We start from the raw sequence: 18,110 nt of genomic DNA, 5'->3' as shown, positions 1-18,110 counted from the left end.
AGCCCCAGTCTTCCAGATTCTGATAACACAAAGAAACACTCCTTCTGTGAAAACGGATCTTGTAAGCAGTCCAAATGCTGAGAGGTATGTGAGCACACACCAGGGTTTGTTCAAGACAGTCCTGGGTTATACCTCTTGTGCAACTGTAGTTATTATTAGTGGCCCCTGTCAACCTTAAAAGTATCCGAGTATGGTTGATAAATTATGTGGTCACTGAATAAATAGTCAGCACTTCTTTGAGACAGGTACCATATTAAGTACTTCAGAAGAATATTTTCATGAGCTACTCACTAAAATTCTTCTTGAAGTTAAGATTATAATTCAAATACTAGAAAATTCCTAATTTTAAAGTATACAAATAAATGGTCTGTAATAGTTCACTATGTTGCCCAACCATCAAACCCTATCTAATCCTAGGACATTTAATCACAAAAAGAAATTTGGTACAAATTAAGAGTCATTGCCATTCATTGCTCACGGGCCCTAGCCCATGGAAACCCTGAATTTGTTTTTTGTCTCTATGGACTTGCTGAGTCTAGATAGTTCACATTAATGGACTTACATAATAACTGGTCGTTGTGTCCAATTTTCCAATGAGGGAACCTGAAGCTCAGGATAGACAAATCAGCCTGCCTAAGATAACCCTTCTCCTGGGAGAAGAGTCAGAACTAGACTTAGGTATATCTGGACTGCAAACCCTGCATACCTAGCTACCATGATGTGCTGATTTCCCTATGCAAGATGAGTGCTCATCCCATGCTTGTAACTCCCCTTGGACCCTTGGTAGATGTATTCTTTTCAAAATGCTTCCCAGTTTTCATTGGTGGAGAGTTCATTTAACATTTGGAAAAAGGAAAGAATGAAGCTTGGTACAGGGGCACACATCTATAATCTCGGTCAGCCCTCTGGAGAGCGAGACAGGAAAGACTGTGAGTTCAAGACCTGCCTGGGCTACATAGGTAGTCAGTTTCCTCAAGCAGGCAAATAAACAAACACAAAGTCAAAAGTGATGAAGAGCAAATATGGCAACTTAGTGGGACAGTGAGATGGCTGAGTGGGAGAAGATGCTTTCCATGCATGCCTGGCAGCCTGAGTTCCAGCCCCAGAAACTCCGTAAAGTTGGAAAGAGAGAACCAACTCCAACTCTCCAAAAACTGTTTTCTCATCTCCATACCTGTGCTGTGGCCTATGTATTCTCACACACAAACATCGCATGCATGTACACACACACACACACACACACACACACACACACACTAAAAACAAAATAACTAAGGTGGATTATCAAGCTGGGGCATAGCTATCCACTGACTTGTATCCTTGTTCCCATTCATCTAGTCAGAAAATGAGCAGAGAAGGATTACAGCCCAGATGGATTTGAACAAACTGGTTATGACAACTGTAGGTAAAAAGAGAGTCGGCTAACCTGGATTTTAGAACTAAGCATTTGGAATATTAGTGCCTCCATGAGATGCCGAGTTTGGAACCTCCAGACCTCAGTGCCAGTGGTTATGACCCCGTGAACTGGACGTTATATAACTATGTTCTCACACGTTTACTTCAAATAACATGAGGACTAGGGATGTAACCCAGTGGTAGAGCACTTGTATAGCGTGTGAAACTCTGTTTGGCCTCTGCTACATCCAAATTAAAAGTTCTGTTTAGAAGGCAGTGCTCTGCTGCTATTCAAGGGAGATGAGACCAAGACAAGAGTCAGGATTGGAGCCTCGCTTTCTTGAGTAAGGAGACTGACTGAAGGCAGAGACTTTAGATCTACAAAGGAGCTTGATTAGAATGTTATAATGTGCTATCTTAAACACAAGCAGACAATTATACAGAAAACTGGAAGTCTTAAAGGAAAAGATAAAAAAGTTGTATATAAACAGATACTCTGAGAAAAAAATCAGAACACAAATGTTGAAGAACTGGATCGTAACAGTAGAAAAAAAAATGAAAGGTTGCATGTTGAGACAGAACCCAAATCCTACCTATTATGTACCACATTCCACAAGGCTGGCCAATTTCAACGCACACCAGGAGGAAAAAATGCCTGTCCCAAGATGGGGGTGGAGTGCTTGAGCCACAAGAGCGCCCAGACTCCAACTTCAAAAATACCAAAGGCCTCAAAAACCATTTGGCAACATTGGAGGGATGGAAGAATCGGTGGGTTATAGTAATAAACATGGTAGGGAAGCTGAAGGAAGGGAGCAAAAGGAAAGCCTTGTTTGAAAGCCTTCCATGGATGGCTTTATAGTTTTTGTGACTACACAAGGATTTAAGTAAACACATATATACAAACATATAGAGTATGGTAGTGTTGATAGGGAGCAGATGTCCTGATGGGAAAATCAGAATAAGAATGAAGGAAGAGAGGGAGAGAGGGAGAGAGGGAGAGAGAGGGAGGGGGAATGGAGAGGGAGAGAGGGAGAAGGAGGGAGAGAGAGAGAGAGAGAGAGAGAGAGAATCTCAAGCTTTGAAAATTGTTTGCGAAGAAACTGGAGTCTATGACAGAATTTAGTCCTCATGATAGAAATGGTGTTGGAAAAAGTATTGCTGTCATCCCTCTCTCTTTAGAAATTCTTTTTTTTTTCTTCATAATAAAAATCCCGTGGCAGCTCCTTGTCTGGAGCACTTTAAAAATAGGAGCGATTTCATCTGTCTGGAATGGTCTGTGTCAGCACTTGCCCGAGGCAAGGTTGCCACATAGGCACCCCCCCCACTCCCATCCCCCTAGCCAGCACTTTCTTCTCCCACTAGACACCCACCATGCCCTTTGCACCCCCACTTCCAGCTCCAGGCCTGCCTCCCTTCTCTTGGCCAGTAGCTTCAACACGATCTCCCCCATCAAATCAAGCTTGTCTTCCCTCAGCCTGGCAGCCTTCTGTCCAGGTGCGAGGGAGTGCAATCGCTTTTGCCCTTTGTGGCCTATTTGAGTTTAAAAATAGGACCCTGGTTAACCCAAATGAATCTTAAATTGGAGTTCTGTGCAGTGTAACTGAAGGAGGAAAAGGCTGGGGGAGAGGATCATATTTTTGGTCAGTGGGGGAAGTGGTAGGGAGGTGGGCTGCCTTCCTGGAAGCTATTAAATCCCAGATGTAGGCTCTGTTCCGTGTGCCGCTGCCTTAGGGTGACCTCTGCCCTCTCATAGTTGCTGTTAATTCTATGGCTCAGTGATTTCCACCTCCACTCTGGGCACCCACACCTGGCTTCTCTCTCAGCACTCTGGGCACCCTGTGACTTTGCTTTAACTAGGGGTTTTCAGTGGCATGTTTTTGTGCTGATCAGCCAGAGTCCAATTTTCCCATGGCCATCTTCTCCGCAACAGCGACGCTTGAGTTCAGCGATGGTGGCCATCACAGCCACACTGAGCTCAACGAGATTTGCACAGAGCCCTTTTCAAAGCGCTTGTTCCCAGAGAGGCCGAAGAAAGGCACCGCTTTGTGCTCAGAGCATGTGTGAGCTTTATGAAGAAAAGTATATGTGGCTTATGTAAACAGAATATGCTGTATGCAGATTTTGTGGGCAAAGCTGCAAAATGAAATTTACTGAAAGAACTCTTATGGTGAATTTGGTCAACTTCCTGTTAGAACAACAACCACTTAAAAAGCCTCTACTGTACATCAAGCTCTGAGCTAGACTTGGGGAGTAACAAAGAAAAGAAAGGCTGGTCAGATGTGTCCTATTTGAGGTGAGCCGGGGGATTGGGGACTCAGGGTCCACCTTTGGTCTAACCTGCTGCAGAGAGCATCAGGAAAGCTCTTCTTGGGTAATGACATCTGAGCTGAGTTGGAGTAAGCCAAACCAACGACAGACAGGAAAGGCAGGCAGGCTGTGGAGAAGGAAGGACGTGAGCAGAAGCACAGAGGCATGAAGCGACTTGACATGTCAGGGGAACTGCAAGCAGGCTGAGATGAGTAGCGAGCAGTGTGTCAGAGAGAGGGAGCAAGAAATGCAGTTGGAGAGGCAAGCAGGCAAAGTGAGAGGAGAGAGCTGCCAGCCTCCCTGCCTAAGCAGTGAAGGAGAGCCCCTGAAGGATTTGAAGTAGGGCTATGGCAGGGTCCGATTTACATCTTGATTAAACCGTCTGTCAGTTTGGGGGAAATCATTTAAGCTGCCTGAGATAAATGAATTAAGAATTTTTATGTGAAGGATAAATGTGCAGATCTAGCTATAGTTAAGTGCAAAGCTATCTCTTCCAAGAGGGCTTGTCATTAGTCTGAGGAGTTTTTAGGGATGTGGCTGAAAGCGTGTGGAGGTAGATGTGTCTGTATCTGTAAAGCTCTCAACATCTTTAGGTGGTGTGCAGGTTCTCTAAACAGTGGGGCTTCTCCCCTTTGTCATGCGTTACATACTAGGAATTCAAACTGTGTTGTAATCTGTTTTGTTTAGCAAAAATCATCCGGAAAGGCACTCTTTAACCTGAGCTGCAGTCATCTCAATCTTTCCGAGAAGGAATATTTTGGATTAGAATTCTGCAGCCATTCTGGAAATAATGTAAGTGGGTTTTATTACGGGGTTCTCTTTGTCTAGAAATGATTCAAAATGCAGTTTGCACCTAAGTACATAAGGCTCAATCCCAAATTAAAAATGCAAAAACCTATTTATACCTTGCAAAATTCTTGTATTTAAAACTGTCTTCCTTCCCACTCTTTGTTTATTAAGCTATCTTGGTTTGCCAAACAAATTCTTCTGCCTCATTATCCTTTTCTGTTACTCTTTGACCAGCTATCAAAGCTTTATCTATTTTGAATGGCTGGACCTTAACCCCCAGAATTAAGACTCCTGACCTCATGACTGTTTAGGGAGATTTCTTTCCCTGTTTCTGGGGCCCTACCTTTCAGAAGGTTCTTCTGCTGCGTCTTGCCTTGGCATATCTATAATCTGGCACCTTCCCAGAAAGTCTTATTACTAAGTGGGCATTGGCAAGGGTAAGGGTAGGGGGAATGTAGGACTCAAATGTGAAACCAAATGCCTTTATGAGTCTTCATAGCCACTGATGAGCCTTGCCTGTGACACCGCTATCATCCTACCAAGGCAGTGATTGGAATGTCAACAATACAGAGTTTATAGATCAACAGTGTTCAGTGTTATTGGAAAACTACGAGGGGGCTGACTGAGAATGGTGAAGGTACATCATCTCATTGACATGGCTGTTTGTTTCCACGTATTTTTAGAAATCTAAACAGTCCCAGCATTTGTTCATTTGATGTTGACCTTTATCTGGTACCAAAAAAGAAAGAAAAAAGTTGTGCTCGCTGCCACTGTGTTCTACCAATTGTTCCACTGATGCTGTTACAGGTTTGGTTGGAACTTCTGAAGCCCATAACAAAGCAAGTAAAAAGTAAGTATGGAAGATCACTCAAGGAATGTAGTCCTAGTTCATGCTTGAAAAATCCCCCTCTAGCCCCATGCATTGCCTCACCTTACTAAAATGGGAAGGGGGTCTTAGATTGCATCAGCCCTCATCTGTCCAGTAAGTTTAGCAATAGAGAAAAATTGTCTTAATTTTGTCTGAGATGAAGAAGCTCATGCTACTGGGTCTTAGAGTGCATCTGAAGAGTTCTGGTAATTATGCCACCTGCGGACTGCATGTAGGAGTAGAGCTCACTCTCGCCCTGGGGATCTTCAAGCACCATTAGCATCAATCTGCGATAATGTTCAACATCTGCCTGAAGACTTTCCTTTCACGCCATCACAAGCTTTGCCATTTGCTCCAGTTTATGTTTGAATGATTCCTGTATCTCACACTGGACCTCATTCATCCTCATTCATGGGACAAGGGTCTAGGGGCATGCCCATTTAGCTAATTCCCCAGGCATTTTTTTTTTTTTTTTTTTTTTTGCAAGTGGGTCTTAACGCTTTGGGAAAACTTGCTTCAGTCTCTCTTCCTGGTTCCTTGGTTCCACTCCACTCTTCACATATTGATGCATCTTGTGACTCTGCTTCCCCCGATTCTGTGATTATGTCACACAATTCCGGTAGCTTCTGAACTGATCTTCTCTAATTAAGTACCTATATTACTCTCCAAGGGATCGATTGAGATATATCTGACCACATCTCCCTCCTGCTTAAAATGCTTCCACGGCTCCCTAATGACCCCTGAAGTTCAGCCTTATTAACATGGTGCGCAAAGCTCTGGACTCTATAGCAAGTGTTTTGTCCCTGCCACTAACCATTTTAGTTCCTACCTCTGTTAACCTACTTAGATGTCAGCTCCTCTAGGAAGGCTTCCTCAACCTAGGCTGTGTGGTACTCAAATTGGTATGTTTAATTATTTGTCTCTCCAAGAGACTGGGAGCACTGAGTATCTTTAAATTTCCACAGTATCTGCCCATGGAGGGCACCCAGAAAAGATATATTGAATGGATGACACTGTTGCTACTTGTGTGTGGTTACTTTTGATCTAACAAACTTTATTCTTTTTTTCTGGCACTGGGGATGGAACCCTGGACCTTGTACATGCTAGCAAAGTAACCTATCAGTGAACCCCACCCCCAGCCTCAAGTTTCTCATTTTCAAATGCAAGTAGGTGTGAAAATATGTAGATGTGGTTTCTCTGTGGTATATTTTAAGATTGATAGAAACATTGGTCCGCCCTGTTTCTCAGTCCTTTTATGAAATCTTTAAGACATTCATTCATGTGCCTGAGCTGAACCTGGGCCCTTTCCTCAGGCGGGATTGAACATTCACAGATAGTGAGTTGTAAATCGTCTTTCTGAATGACTCACTTCTTAAGAAAGGACAGAGTAGGCCTTCAATGGACATATCTTTACAAAAGAAACCCAAAGGGAGAAAGGGTGTGAAAGGGGGATGAATTGGAGGACTTTCTCAGTTGCTATACACATAGGATCACAATCCAGAAATGGTAACGGGATACATGTGAAAAACTGAAATGTAAAATAAGTCATGGGAAAGGGTAATGAAGAGAGGAGGGAAGCAGGACACTGTGTGTGTGCGAGCATGCGTGCGAGCATGTGTGTGTGTGTGTGTGTGTGTGTGTGTGTGTGTGTGTGTGTGTGATCTTAACTGTTGTAATGAACATTTAATAAAACTTATGGAGATATTGTGTTTTAAGATCCTAAGGAGGTTGTTTTCAAATTTATGGTGAAATTTTTCCCAGTGGACCCTGGACACCTTCGGGAAGAACTCACAAGGTAAAGTGTTTAACTGTGTGTGTGCTGAATGATGTTACTTGAGAATACCCATTCTCCACCTATTGAAGAAAGGGTTCTGATTCCTTTTTGCATGGCTTAGTTTCAAGTCACTCTTTAAGACAAAGTGAGGGGCTAGAAAGAGGGAGGCTCTGGCTGTTCCCCCAAATGTTAATCTCTCCAAATTTCAGAACTAAGAATGGATGAGTGGCAAACCTGGGTGGCATTTTGAAGCTTATTCCATTAACTGCCACAATAGTATGCATGCTGTTTTATGCCATCTGTGTTTCAATCAGCATAGCTTTCAGGCCAGCTAATGCCTGTGACCACTGCAAATGAATGTATTTATGGATGTATCCCATAGGCAGAATGGGAAACATTCTGCAATGATGATATATACTTATGAAAAATGCTCTTTATAATTGCAGTGAAAAACTGCTTCAGCAAAATGACATTGTGTTATAACTCCCCAAAAACATATTCTGCTTTCTAACTGAGTCTGCTACACATAGAAAGGATCTAGGTCTTTTAGATTACAAATAAGGAACATGTCCTGGAAGCCAAAGTTGACTGAGTTAAAAAGCACAGGGTGTTGGGAGCTCATCTCCCTGGCATCTTTCCCTTCCAGGTGAGGCAGGTTGACTTTCTCCTTTGGTGTGGGGTCTTTGCACAGCTGCCTGCCTCCCCTCTTCTAGGTCTCTCCACAGTTGTTTGTTGTCAACCACTTGCCAAGATAGCTTGATATCTTGCTATGTAAACTAGTTTGCATTCACCAACTCTTCGTAGTTGGGTTTTAAACTATGACCAATTTTGATGGAGATGAACCCTCTCAGAAATACGAGAAAAATTAATTTGATGATACATGTTTCATCGATTGTTCAGAGTAAGGATCTACAGCAGGCAGCTGCCTTCTTAGGTGATAGCCCACTACTACTGAGGCAGCATGTTGCCTTCTTCCCAGCAAGGGACAATCAGATGACAAAAGTTCCCTTTATCCTTGCTAAGAACCAACTTCAATTCCCTTTTGCTTTTGTAGTGGGACTAATTAATATCATATACATCTGTATTTGGAAACAGGCAATGGTAAATGTTGGGGTTCCTTTAAGTTGTCCTTGTTGTTCCACTTCAGAATACTTAACTGAGTTGGGTGTGGTCACTCATTCTTGCAGTCACAGCACTCCACAGGTTGAGGCAGGAGCACTGCTGTGAATTTGAGGGTAGCCTGGGATATGTAGGGAATTTTAGGCCAGCCTGGGCTATAATGTGGGACCCGGTGAAAACAAACAAACCAACAACCTGGCAGCAACAACTGAAAGAAAGAAAACCTACCTCTTGTAGAGATGAAAAATATGCCTTGTTTGGGGCCAAGGCATGGACTTCTGAGAATATTATACAAAAATAACTGTTTTGACTGAATCGTTTCTAGTGCATTAGAGGTCCTCACAATTTGAAGGGACATAATGGTTAAAGCTTTTATGAACTAAATAATCACTTGACAAGAATCTTCTGACCAGATTTTCATTTATCACCTGCAACTAGTTATCTTTTACTACATTGCCTTCAGGGCATTAGCTACTGAAAAATCCACATCGAATTTAATCTAGAAAATTCTATTTTATATAGGGAAATACTCACAGTAGGTAATGCAGGTTTTTGCATATAAAATAAAATAAAATATTGGAACTGATTTTTGCTCTGGAAAAGAAAGCAGATAACAGTGGAATCTTTCTTATACATTTATTCACCAAAAAAAGCGGGCCATGGGACTGGAGAGATGGTTCAGTAGAAAAGCACTTGCAACATAAGTGTAAATACCAGAGTTCAAATCCCTGCAACCCACATAAAGCTGGTCATGGGGCACATCCGAATCCCAGTGCTTCTACAGTAAGATGAGAGGCATACCTAGAAGCCTGCAAGCCAGCTAAATCAATGTCCAAAATCCTGTTTTACATAAAGTGGACGGCAGAGACTGATACCCAAAGTTGTCCTCTGACCTCTGTACACATACATATGAGCAAGCACACACACGAGTTCTCTTTTACTAAGGCCTGAAGTGTGTGTGACAAATGTTCAGCTCAGCAGAGCCCTAAACACAAACCTGCATTTGATGAAGGTTCTGCATCGCTAAGTTCATCAACCATTAGTTTCACATCTACTGTTCGTAAAATACTCAAATGGGCTCTGGCTGATGGTAACATAGCAATCCAGACAAAGGAATAGGGTAGGCACAGGCATGGCTTGATATCCTTGATTCCTGAAATATGCACTTTGCGTGGGTATCCTACATTCAGCGGCAGGTATTAGGGTCTGGCCATAGTTCCAGTATCTTAGAGTGCTACAGCCTGGCCAGAATGGCTTGGGCCCTGTCTTGGTATCATTGTGAAATGGAGTGACTGCTCCTGCTCCACCAGCCTCTAGAATTCTTATGGCCCTGCCGACCTGACAGCTCTTGGTGTCCCCCAGAGTCTGTTCATGCTTGCTGAGGCTCCCAATTCTCTAGCTCAGGATGTGGTTGTTTCCATGGCAGAAAGCACCAGAAGAGGATTGACCAAGCCCCTCAAGCTGACAGCAGGCTACAGCCAGGGCAATTCCTAATGGTTGCAGAACCTGCCAATGTGCTGGGTCAGCCAGTTGTCTTCTAGGGTTGGATGGGTTCTGAAGCAAAGCCTATGCATGATTCACCATGCCACAAAGGCCTCCAATTGACTGAATGCTGTTCCTTCCTAGAATTATCTTCTGTCTGGGAAAAAGGAAATTTTTCTTCTGTATTACTGCTTCTTCGTCAAGATCTTTCCCTCAAATCCTTTTCAGGTATCTTTTCACTCTTCAAATAAAGAAAGATTTGGCTCTGGGAAGGCTGCCATGCAGTGACAACTGTACGGCGTTAATGGTGTCACACATCTTACAATGTGAGTACCCATACTCGACTTCTTGGCCCATTCACCAGGGATAGAGCCAAGCAAAGGAAGGAAGCATCTCCAATTTGCCTGCCTGGCACTGTATTCAGCCTTCGGAGGAGAGAGAACCTAGCTCAGACCCAGTGAAGTGGTGCTTCATCACGTTCATTGAGAGCTGAATGAAGTCTTGCCCCTACTACCTTACCATTACTATAAAGCAAACTCAGTTCTCTGAGTCAGAATGTTCTTGTATTTAAAATAGTGAGAAGGTGCTTCTGAGTGTTAAAAGTAAATGCTGGTTTTGTCCTACCTCAGTCTACCTACCCTGCTGTCACTGTCCCTTGACTTGCTGTCCAGGAACTGGTTTGAATAATTCTTACCATGGATTTGAAGGTAGACTGGAGGAGGTCTGGGGAACAGTGGGAGCCTGCCTGGGAGGGAGTTACACAGGCCAGGCCATGCTGTTCCTGCAGCCTGGAGGGTAGGGTCTAGGCAGTGGGAGATAACATCTCTTCGAAGACCAGCTGGACTTTTTCTATTTTGAAGAGGCCTTCCAAGAATACACTGTTCCTTGATAATTCTGCAGAATCATAGCTTCAGGTTTTTTGTTTATTTCATAAGTTCATTTCTGACCTTTGTTCATTACCTTCCTACTAGTCCATAAATGGTAGATTTCAGATTTTGCTGAGAACAACACAGTGAAGTGTTTGGATAGGGACTGCATCCTAGGCAGTTTATCAAGTGATTCCCAGCTGGGAAAAGAGAGCTCCAGACTCTCAGAAAGGCAGCAGATGAAAATTGCCCTAAGAGTCAAGGAAAGCTGATGGAGGGGATGGATTTTGTCTGGGAGCTTAAAGGAATACGTGGGAATTGAATGTGAAGATGGTGGTGGGACAGGGGATGAAGAATGACCACACATAGCATAGGGACAGTGTCTCTCTAGGAGACATAGTGACAAATGAAGCATCATGTTGAAAGGTCTTGAGTGTCATGAGCATGAGCCATGTGCCCAGTATCATACTTGCCACTGATATATGAGGCATGAGGTAGAGCAGGTAGGAGGAGCATCCTTCTCCATGAGTTACCTCTTCAGATAGCAGTTGAGAGTGTGGGTCTCCAGGTGACTGCTTTTGGGGGAGCCCAGTTTTATTCTTAACTGCCTTATGGAGTTGGGCATTGCCTAGTGCCCATTTCAGGTACAGTGTAGAAAACCTCAGCTTTTCCAGAAGGTATGTAGTCAACACTCATTTTGTGGAGAAAAAGCTGTGACTCTAGTGAGTTAGCATTTCACAGTCAATCCCAGTCAGACTCAGAGGACTCAAGGTCATGCGCAGAATCACAGCCTAATTGCTCATTTATCTCTCCATTTTCTCACTGGTCCAATATTTGCTGAGTGCCTGCTATAGGCAAGACATTCAAGAACCTGAGCATTCTGGCTTTGGCATTCTATTACTCACACCTCTTTTATACACCTCTAGCCAGAGAGTCCCTACCAAACATGATTTACATGATTCAATGAATATTCCTTCTTAGAAACTCATAATATAATATAATATAATATAATATAATATAATATAATATAATATAATATAATATAATATAATCCTTCTTTGTCAGTCATTAAACAACAAAAAATATGGTAAGTGCCACCTTGTTAGATCCTATTATAAACATTGTGAGCACACAGTGAGCTACAACACCAATCTTCATGGAGCTCACATTTTGGCAGTGCAAGAGTGTCAGACAATGACCAAAGTAAGAAAAATATATATGATGAATGTTCAGAAGTGATGAGAGCAACGGAGAAAAATGGAGCATAGAAGGGAGATGGGGGTGGTTCTAGGTGTGGGCACTGGAGGTTTGTAGGAGGCACAAAGTAAGCCAAGGAGTCCTGTGATAGAGAGGCCCACACATTGGGAACACTCTGTGAAAAAGCCCAGAGGGGAGGACATGCCTGGAGTGGTTAAGAAATATCAAGAAGGTTTTGTGGCTAGCTGGAGCCTTTGTAAGTAAGTAGAGGGGAGTTAAAAGTTCATTAAAGACCTAGATGAGATGGGAAGCCATAGAGACAGGAGACTGAGGTAAGAGAAAAAGAACATTTACTTTTAATCATCAGAAGCACATCCATAGGAAGGGATTCTTGGTCTCTATTTTAAATATAAGAACACAATCTGAATTAAGTTTTAACAAAACCATATTGGCTGCCTTGGTAAAATCTAGAACTTAGAGGGAATGGTGGTAGTAGATAGAACAATAAGAGATTTTAGGAGAGATGATTGGAGTTGGAGCAGAAAGGCATAACATTTGAACATAACATTTGGTAGCTTCTGCTACTGATGATACCAATTTTCTTGCTAAATTGTCGTAGAAGTACATGGAGAGGAAATTAAAAATCTCATGTGTTCTTATATTTTCCTTATAATCACTATAGGGTTTTGTTCTTAAGAAACCTGAAAGATGTACACACATTGTGTGTGTGTGTGTGTGTGTGTGTGTGTGTGTGTGTGTGTGCGCACTGTATTCTTAAAAAAAGGCTCAATTGAGGTGTAATTTACATGCTGTAAAATTTACCCATTTAAAATGCACAAACCAGTGGGTTTTAGTAAGTTCACGTCCATCTAGCTATAACTACAGTCCAGTTTTAGAACATTTCTATAACGTCAACAGAAACCTCTCAGGGCTGGGGATATAACTTGGCTGGTAGAGTGCTTGCCTAACATGCCAGAAGCCCCTGGTTTGATTCCCAGCACCATATAAATTGAGCATGGTTATGTATTCCTGTGATCCCAGCACAAGGGAGGTGGAGGCAGGAGGATCAGAAATTCAAGGCCATCTTAGCAATATGATGAGTTCTAGGCTGCCCTGGGCTATGTGAGACCCCATGTCAATAGCAAAAGAAGCTGAGGATGATGGCACTCTCCCCAAATCCCGTCACTTGGGAGGCAGAACTCTGTGAGTTCCAGGCCTATCTAAAAATATAGAAAACAGGAAGAGAGGAGACAGAGAGATAGACAGAGAGACAGACAGAGACAGAGACAGAGACAGAGAAAGGGGAGGATATGTGTACACACACACACACACACACACACACACACACACACACACACACGCACACGCACACACGGGGGAGGGGGGAGAAGTTGTGCTGCTTTGCCATTCTCTACTCTCCTTAGATTCAGGCAATTCCTGATTAACTCTCTGTTTCTATACATTTGTTTGCTTTTTAGGACATTTCATATAAATGGAACAATTATGTGTGATCTTTTGTATCTGGCTTCTGCACTGAACAGTGTTTTTTGAAATCTCTGCATATCCCAGTTTATTCATTTCTATTGTTGAATAATACTCCATTTTATGGATTTATTACATTTTGTTCATCTGGTCACCTTGTCTGTTAGAGTTAGGGAAGTTTCTAGTTTAGGTATTAATAATAATAGTATAAACATTGGCATACATGTTTCTGTATGTATATATACTTTCTTAACTCCTGTATATGTTTTTAGAAAGGTGATTGCTGGGTTGTGTGATACATTTCCCCTGAATACTTTATAATTATGATTATCAATGAAAATTAACTGTACAAATTCATGTATATCACTGGATTATTTCATTCTTTGATCAAGAAAGTTTGAAGCTTCTAACTCCCCACCTTCCCTAATACTTGATATTATGGCTATCATAGTAGGTATAAAGAAATATCTCATTACCTGTATAACTATCATTTTTAATTCTTATTCTCACTCTTTGTTATTTCCTACATTGAAATATGGTCAGACCCTGCTGGTTCTCCACTCCAATTCCCTCTGTATCCCCCAACATACCCCCCTCCCAACTCCTAGTCTTCTATTTTGTTTTGTTTTGTTTTTGATTAAGTCCAGTTAGTGCTGCCCCCATGTGCATGGATATGGGGCCAGAACACAGGATATCTACCAATGGTTACACGCTCAAAGAAGAATGATTCTCCCTTCTCCAGCAGCTATCAACTGCCAGGAGCTCCCTAGTAAAGCCTGGGGCCCAGAGGCCACTCCTCTGTCTCTACCAGAAGTTTGGCTTGTGTGATCTTGTGCAGGTGATCAAGCTGCTGTGAGCTCATAGTGCACTAGCCCTGGAGTGTTCGGAAGCCAGCAGTTCACAGCACTCCCTCCTCCCCACCCTCCAGTCCTTTTCTTCTCTCTGCCTCCTTATTCTTCTCTGCTCCCTCAACGATGGTGGTGGTAAGGATAGTCCATTTAGGGCGGGACACCTAATCTCTTACTTACAGTAATTTGACCACTTAGGAGTCTCTGCACTGACAGCTGCCCAATGCAAAAGGAGGCTCCTCTGAATCTTAGACCTAGAAGCAACATAACAGTTCCAAAGAAGACAAAATGTAAAAAGTCTAAGGCCGTTTAAAGTAGGGGTAGAAAATTGTAAGTGCGGAGCTGCTAGTGCACGTTTAATCCCTGTAATAGTTGTCTCTAATCAATAAACTGGAGACATCTGAAAAAGAGTAGAAGGTTCACGAATAAACTGCCAGCTATTTGGAAAGGATGATTTGTCTACAGGGGATTCAAAATGTTGAGGATTTACTAAATTCCCCGAGCACAGAGTGATGACTTGGCTGTAGCTGGCTTGTACTCTAGTTGATAGTTTATTTGGGGATGTATTAATTTTTACTAGCTTTCTCATAGGAGAATACCAGAGACTAGGTGGTTTAAATGAGGAAACGGATTCCTTCCGACTCTGGCTGCTGGGAGTTTCAGCTGAAGGCATTGGAAACTTTGCTTCATTCTGAAGCCTCTTTCGTCAGCTTGATGAAGGCAGTCTTCTTACTGCGTCCTCACATCATGTTTTTTTTTTCTTCTGTGTACTAATCCCGAAAATCTCGGTGTGCCTGCCTTTCCTCTTCTTAAATGAATACTAGTAAGGCTGGACTACAGTTCTCTGCTTGTGTTCTCACTAACAAGCTAATTCCTCAATGAAGTCACATGTGGTAGCACTAGGGGATAGGATTTCCACTTACAAATTTGAGATAGACAAAATTCAGTCTGTAACAGGGGCTAATTGAAAGTAGGCAAAACTGCAAAAAGAGTACAGAAGATGGAAAAACCTAACAAAATATTCAAGTGTGATTTTGGAGCTTTTAATGTCTGTTCTGGTTGTGTAACCCACGACACAGGCTGAGACTTCACAGAAAGCCACTGCTTTGTGACGCGAGAATGAGTCCGTTAGTTTTGCCCTGTACGAACAGAAATATACACAAAGCATAAGGTGGGAGGGAATTGGGCTACACCAGCTGCAGAGAAAAGGCTTTTGGGGGGCGAACAGGAGGTTTCTTAGAGTGTACATTGTTTAATACTTCAATGGAAATGTGAAAAATGTCACTTTTCTATTGTACAGCAGAATTAGGAGACTTTCATGAAGAAACTGTTAGGAAGCATCTGGTACAAACCCAGTATTTACCAAGCCAAGACTGTTTAGAGAGCAAGATCATGCACTTTCATCAGCAGCACATGTAAGTACTTTCTCTGGCACCTGCTTTCCCAATGGAGGACACTAAAGCTCGGACAGATTCTTAAAAGTAAGCCTTTACGTCTGAGAAAGCTTCAGTCTCAAGAAAACACTCAGCTCCTTGTGTATCTCTCAGAGGAAAGGTTGGGGGGATGTGAGTTTTGATGCATTCATTGGGCTCATTAATCCTTTCTTGTTGCAGTGGCCGGAGCCCAGCTGAATCAGACATTCTGCTACTTGACATAGCAAGGAAGCTGGATATGTATGGCATCAGACCTCAGCCCGCCAGTGATGGCGAAGGGATGCAGATTCACCTGGCTGTTGCTCACATGGGAGTACTGGTGTTACGGGTACCAACCCTTCCCTTGAATTCCCTTCACTGTGCTGGGAGTAGTTCTTGTGACTTCAACTCGAATATCTATTCCCCAAAGAATTATAAGACTTTATCTTATCACCAACTAGACCGGAAGTAGTGCTTGTAAATGGTGTACATAAGACTTCTCCCCAATGTGATTTGCCTGTGTGTGAGGTCTGGGTTTTGAGGCCATCACACTTTAGATTAGGTCAGCATGGTGAAGTGATAAAATCAAGAAGCTCTTAGGGACTCTTGAACTGTAGATTCAGATATCCAAAAACCTTAGGCTGTAGTACTTTCCAGATGGTTCGGGGCCACCCTAAGTGACCCAAACTGTGATGTGCCCTTACTTATTACTCTTTACCAGTGCCAGCTGGTAGGGAATTAATGTTGAATCCTGCCAGCAGCTGTTGGTATTTACTACATCATCATTTTCCCAGGATTTTGTATTTCAAGTTAGAAATCAACTTGAGGTACCATTGTCTATCATCATTATCCCCCTAACTCCTCTAAACAATTTTGGTTTTCCTGGTCTGCTTAAAACGAAAATTCTTTAGAGGAGCTAGAAATGGGGTATGTGGGATAGCATCAGAATGTCCTAGGGAGCGTGCCCTCAGCACTGGGAAGAAGTTTGATGACGCAGAAGACATTTGGGGCAGGGGAGAATGCAGAGGCCACGGGAATGAAGGTACAGATATACACAGAAGTTTGAGCTAACAAGCAGTAGGAGACATGGCTGTATACTGAACAGCAAAACCCAACCCACATTTGATGATGTGGCCAGTGAGGAGCTCCTCAAGATGTTTGAGTAAACGAGGCAGTAGGAGAAATGGGCTTTTCTTTCTAGCACTTGTATGTGGAAATAGGAAGAGGCGAGATCACAGAAGGCATTATAGCAATCCATTCTGTTACAGTCTCACTGGACTGGCTTAAAAGTGCCCGTGTTGCTCCTTCTTGCTTCTATATTGGGGGAACTTGTTTCCTACCTGCAATGCTTAAGGGCAGACGCTGCTTGGTTCTACAGGTTCTCTCTGGGTAAGGGCTAGCCTCAGAGGATCTTATTCATGAAGAGTACTTTCCGTCACACTTCTACTATGGCACAACCCGACTCATGCAGACATGTTCTGTAACTGGCTATCTGTTTCATTATAGGGAAATACAAAGATTAATACTTTCAACTGGGCTAAGATCCGAAAGTTGAGTTTTAAGAGAAAGCATTTTCTCATCAAACTTCATGCTAATATTTTGGTGAGTAGGTTCCTAATACATTCTATTTTTGTTCACTTGGAATTTTGTCATTGCTCTAGAAATGATTTGAATATAAATGGCGAGAGGGGCCTGGCCCTGAGGGGTGGTGGGTGATGAGCAGGGATTTAATGATGCTTTAACTAAAGGCAAAACACTATGCTATCTGATTTGCACTTCAGAATCAATGATACAAGCCGGGCGGTGGTGGCGCACGCCTTTAATCCCAGCACTGGGGAGGCAGAGCCAGGCGGATCTCTGTGAGTTCGAGGCCAGCCTGGGCTACCAAGTGAGTTCCAGGAAAGGAGCAAAGCTACACAGAGAAACCCTGTCTCGAAAAAAAAAAAAAAAAAAAAAAAAAAAACCAGAATCAATGATACAATAGGGAAATGAGGCAGCTGGACTGAAAGGCGAGTCTCTGTGGACAGCATTTTTGAGGGATCTGATGAGTCAAATGGGGGCCACCAGATCTAGGAGAAAAAAATAATTATTGGATGTTCTCTTTTATATTTTATGAAGTATCTTCACTAATTTCCCTTAAGTAAAAATTATTAAACATCAACTACATGCTTAGGTTGAGCCGAATGTGAGAAGTAGGTGTTCAGTAATTCTTAAGTGACTGTTCACTGCACGGGGTAAGAAAAAAGGTATTAGAAAGGATGTTTTAATGACTGACCGTGAAGGGAAAAAACTGTATGTGTATCAACTAATTTGGGCCTATAGAAGATCCAGTTTGGATTGTGTTGCCTAGATCTTGGTATTATGTAAAGGTGTTCATTTGAATAGCTCATGGTCCCAGACCTAGTGTCAACTTTGCGGGAAGCCTCAGGGGCTGCACGCATAAACCTGGAAGGGCATGAGAGGAGGGGCAGTCAGCTCTGAGAGCTGGTGGGGCTGTTGAAAAGAGGGCTGGGAGCGTGCCATAGAGCCTTCAGCTAGTGAGTGTATGTGGTGAGTCAAGATGGGAAAAGC

At 42.7% G+C, this 18,110-nt stretch overlaps 1 protein-coding gene across 1 annotated transcript in view; it reads left to right on the top strand.

Moving 5' to 3' along the window:
* Frmd7 (FERM domain containing 7) overlaps positions 1-18,110 on the top strand; it is a 72,934-nt gene that overhangs the window by 50,171 nt on the left and 4,653 nt on the right. The window contains exons 5-12 of the mRNA XM_059251548.1: positions 3,286-3,453; positions 4,390-4,494; positions 5,299-5,341; positions 7,076-7,154; positions 9,963-10,060; positions 15,428-15,542; positions 15,741-15,888; positions 17,046-17,141. Coding sequence (XP_059107531.1) covers positions 3,286-3,453; positions 4,390-4,494; positions 5,299-5,341; positions 7,076-7,154; positions 9,963-10,060; positions 15,428-15,542; positions 15,741-15,888; positions 17,046-17,141 — 852 coding nt within the window. The remainder of the gene's footprint in view (positions 1-3,285; positions 3,454-4,389; positions 4,495-5,298; positions 5,342-7,075; positions 7,155-9,962; positions 10,061-15,427; positions 15,543-15,740; positions 15,889-17,045; positions 17,142-18,110) is intronic.

Source organism: Peromyscus eremicus, chromosome X (genome assembly GCF_949786415.1).
Source record: "Peromyscus eremicus chromosome X, PerEre_H2_v1, whole genome shotgun sequence".
NCBI classification, from domain to species: domain Eukaryota; kingdom Metazoa; phylum Chordata; class Mammalia; order Rodentia; family Cricetidae; genus Peromyscus; species Peromyscus eremicus.
This window is presented reverse-complemented; position numbering and strand designations above follow the sequence as displayed.